At 40.7% G+C, this 4,474-nt stretch overlaps 1 protein-coding gene across 1 annotated transcript in view; it reads left to right on the top strand.

The window, feature by feature from the left end:
• Positions 1 to 2,009: 2,009 nt before the first annotated feature.
• The window catches only part of LOC311063457 (NLR family CARD domain-containing protein 3-like), a 32,855-nt gene continuing 30,390 nt past the window's right edge, over positions 2,010 to 4,474 (top strand). The window contains exons 1-2 of the mRNA XM_084082932.1: positions 2,010 to 2,122; positions 3,603 to 3,704. Coding sequence (XP_083939058.1) covers positions 3,636 to 3,704 — 69 coding nt within the window. The 5' untranslated portion in view covers positions 2,010 to 2,122; positions 3,603 to 3,635. The remainder of the gene's footprint in view (positions 2,123 to 3,602; positions 3,705 to 4,474) is intronic.

Genomic DNA, 4,474 nt, shown 5'->3' with positions numbered 1-4,474 from the left:
AGGTCTGTAACTCTGAGAATGTGTACATGGAACCAAATGGACCCTTACAGGTCTGTAACTCTGAGAGTGTATACATGGAACCAAATGGACCCTTACAGGTCTGTAACTCTGAGAGTGTACACATGGAACCAAATGGACCCTTACAGGTCTGTAACTCTGAGAGTGTACACATGGAACCAAATGGACCCTTACAGGTCTGTAACTCTGAGAGTGTACACATGGAACCAAACACAACGTGTCTGTAATGCATTGTGAGCTCTAGGAGGAGGGGTTATCATAAGAATAAAACAATGTATTGTTTACAGTTTATTATGACACCACAGCTCATTTATTTGATCCATTCTTTTCATAACAAAGTTAAGGCCGTCTGTCATGGAGTTCCAGTAACTTTTATTAAACTATCAACAATTAAACATTATGGGCACACTGCCATCTGGCACGGTACAAGACTGATGAATATGTTGTATTGAATTGAACTATTCATTCTGAAACTAGCCTTTGATTACATGTTCTGGCCTCCATCTAATGCCTTAGAAAAACTAACTCTAGTTATAACACAACAGGAAGGAGAGCTGTTACTGTGTACACGTCTGTCTGTCTGTCTGTCTGTCTGTCTGTCTGTCTGTCTGTCTGTCTGTCTGTCTGTCAGTCAGTCTGTCACTGATCATTTGGTGTAGAAAGGGAGCTAACAGTTTATGAGTGGAGTCACATTGCCCTCTGCTGGTAGTATTGGTGTACTGCTGCTACTGTATCCAGTCTATTATTACTGTTACTAATGCTGTTACAATAAAGATCACCTTGAACCTCCACACTGTAGCAGCAATAACAACAATTAAAACAGATCATTAAGAATAACAAGTAGTGTTCATAGCACACTTAGAGGTACATGATGTACATGTTGTGGATGTTTGAGCACACCATATGTATATAAGCATTTATATATGTATATTATTGCTATGGCTGCTCCTCCTGTAATGTAATATCTGTTGTTGTAAGAGTACTTGGTGCAGTAGGCCAGTGGTTCTCAACCTATGGGTCGGGACCCCCAGATAACGGTTAAGTGACATTTTAAGGACTTTTTAATGCCTAAAAAACATGTAAACTAAAATAAATGATACTGTATCAAAAGTAATAAACAAACTGAACTAAAAACTGGTCAAACATTGGCTAAATTGTCAAATAATATTAGAAGGAGTCAAAGTTTGTGAAAATAGCAGATCTACAAGTTCACAAAGCCTCGCATTGCGGCCCCCAGCTTCACTTAATGCGGTCCGCAGGTTAATATCAGAATAGTGATATATCATTGATTTCAGCTGTTACAATTCCAAACATGGCCCGCTTTAATTACTTCAGTCGATATTAGTAGCTTAATGACTATTACTAAAATTCTATTGTCTTTTTTATGTCTAATCTGTGGAACCGAGTCAAACTAAATGCAATACCTCAACTCCTACAATGCCAAGTGCTTTTCAGGGTGGGGGTCCCCAGTTCAAATATGTTTTTTGGGGGGTCCTCAGTTCACATATGATTATTTTCGGGGGTCCCCAGTTCAAATATGTATGCATACCAGTGAGGCGCACTGTAAAAACAACAGATTTACAAGCATGCATTCCAAAATGTCACAGCACGATGAGTTGTGGGCTTGTAGATCTGTATTTTCTCTACCAGCACGCAACCTCTAAGTATGTTTGAGTGAGATCTTGACTAGACGTGTCTTTTGTAATTCAATCAGAGATCCTTGTGGAGATAAGATATGTTTTTGTAATTCAATCAGAGATCCTTGTGGAGATAAGATATGTTTAATATCTGGGCTCACATTCACGTCAGTGTTTTTATGACTCATAGTAAACACACTGACAGAGTGTTTAGTCATGTTGGGGCTGAAGGTCTTGATATATATGTAAATGTACCTCAAAGTTGTGTTTAAGTTCAGTACTTGAGTAAATGTACTTTGTTACTTTGCACCACTGCAACTATGTGAATCAAGACGTCTTTCTTATGATTTTTTACAGACATGGAAAAAGGGAAGTGAAGAGAACGGACTCCATTTTCAGAAGGATGACAGACGAGTAACGACAGAGAGTCTCATCCTTCTGGTCTGCTGTTGTAAAGATAATGTAAAGTAAGTGTTTTCCTGTGTTAAGCTGCAACAAATGCCTTCATTTCTTCACGTTGTGTGAAGACTTTATATAGAAAAAAGGTTTCTTGTACAAACGTTGTTTGTTCTGGTGACAAGTCTGTGTTGACGAGGGCTGTGTGTGGCTGTGAGCCGACCGCCATGTTTGTTGGTGACGCAGATAAACTGATTTCAGCTTTAACGTGTTTTAGGATGTTATTTTAGGAAATACATTTTGTAACTTATCGTTCTGAATGTAGAAAATATGCCAACAGCCAGTGGTGGGAAAAGTACTAAATTATTTCTCACTTAAGTAAGTGTATCAATTCTGCAATGTAGACATACTCTGTCAAGCTCAAGCTCACAAAAGCTCAAGCTCACAAAAGCTCAAGCACACAATGCGTAGCATTTCGACGCATTGTGTGGTTTTTAAACGAGGGGGGGGGGGGGGGGGGGGGGGCTTTGGTTCTATGGGGGGGGGCGGGCATCTGAGAAGACCCTGTCACCTCCAGGTTCAGTGCTTCGTCTTAGGGACCACCAGACCCTGTCACCTCCAGGTTCACTGCTTTGTTTTAGGGACCACCAGACCCTGTCACCTCGAGGTTCAGTGCTTTGTCTTAGGGACGACCAGACCCTGTCACCTCCAGGTTCCCTGCTTTGTCTTAGGGACCACCAGACCCTGTCACCTCCAGGTTCCCTGCTTTGTCTTAGGGACCACTAGCCCCTGTCACCTCCAGGTTCACTGCTTTGTCTTAGGGACCACCAAGGTTCAAGGTTGTACTTTATTGTTACGTCTTGTGTACAGGTACATAAGAGTAGAACTTATTTTGGTTCGGCTTCCTTCAGACAATGACAGACATTATTCTTCAGTAGCTCTCACCTAACTTTGTGTAAACAACTTCACAGTATATTCTATATACAGCAGATTAGGTACAGTAGGTGCAGTTCAGGCATAGTAGTGCAAAAAAGGGATGGATGTTTGGGCGGGGGGGGGGGGGGGGGATAGCTTAGCATTTCCCTTTGCCTTGGTTCGTTCTGGTTCTTATTAGATTGTTCATGTACCTGATTGTACGTGGAAAGAAGCTTTTTTTGCAATCTATTGCTAGTAGCTTTGAGACTGTGTAGGCGTTTTCCATGCGGCAACATCTCGAACAGTCTGTAGTTGGGATGGCTTCGATCTTTGATGATTCCTTGTGCTTTGCTGACACAGCGTTTGTCGTACAGGGCTTGGATGGGGGGAGATCACATCCGCTGATGCACTCGGCTGTCCGCACAACCCTCTGCATTGCCTTGCGGTTGAGCTCGGTGCAGCTACCGTACCAGGCAGTGAAGCAGCCAGTCAGAATGTTCTCTGTGGTGAACCAGACCCTGTCACCCCCAGGTTCACTGCTTTGTCTTGGGGACCACCAGACCCATTAGTCATGCAAAGCTGTAATGAAGTCTTTTCACTCAGAGTTAAAGTAACAGTGATGATTTTAATATGCAGGTTCTTCAGAACTACCTGCTGTTCCTCCAGCCCATGTCATTAATAAAACCCACAATGGACGACCAGTCACCTTCATCATCAGCAGCAGCTCCACAGACCAAGGTGGGTGAATACAGTATATTGTTACATTATTTATTGACAGACCAATGTACATATCTCTTCTGTCGGGCAGAAACCAGCTATTTCCAAATCATTAACTTTTCAGGAAATGAAATAACACAATATTTCAACACAAAACTGCCTCATCAAAGTTGAAATGGTGACTATATACATTGTCAGATACTTGAATGTGTCCTTATATTATCATCACTTTACCCAAATACATTATATTATCATCACTTTACCCAAATACAGCTCAATTGGAGTCATTCTAATCAATGATGGACAAAACAACTATCTCTGGTGCCCTTATATATATATATATATATATATATATATATATATATATATATATATATATATATATATATATATATATATATATATATATATATATATATATATATACACACACACACACACACACACACACACACACACACACACACACACACACACACACACACACACACACATTAATATCAAGTGGGATTCATCACACCTGGATAAACATAGATGTGGGTGTTAAAGGTTCTATGACATTTATTTTCACTTTTTTAATATGTTTTTTGGGGGGAGTTTATGACCTCAATTACACCCAAAAAAATTAACCAACTTTGAACTTTCAGTGGATTTTCTGTGGTCTGTTTTTTTTTTTTTTAACGATTAGGCTGAAAAGTAATCTAGGATTGGCCCCTTGACTTTGATGTCATGGTCACTTAATCCCACCCCCTCTCCTCCCTGCCCCTCCCCTATCCTTTCTTGGGGGGGGG

Source organism: Gymnoscopelus microlampas (genome assembly GCF_963454915.1).
Source record: "Gymnoscopelus microlampas genome assembly, chromosome: 16".
NCBI classification, from domain to species: domain Eukaryota; kingdom Metazoa; phylum Chordata; class Actinopteri; order Myctophiformes; family Myctophidae; genus Gymnoscopelus; species Gymnoscopelus microlampas.
Note: the sequence above shows the minus strand (reverse complement) of the source record. Positions and strands in the feature narration are given on the sequence as shown.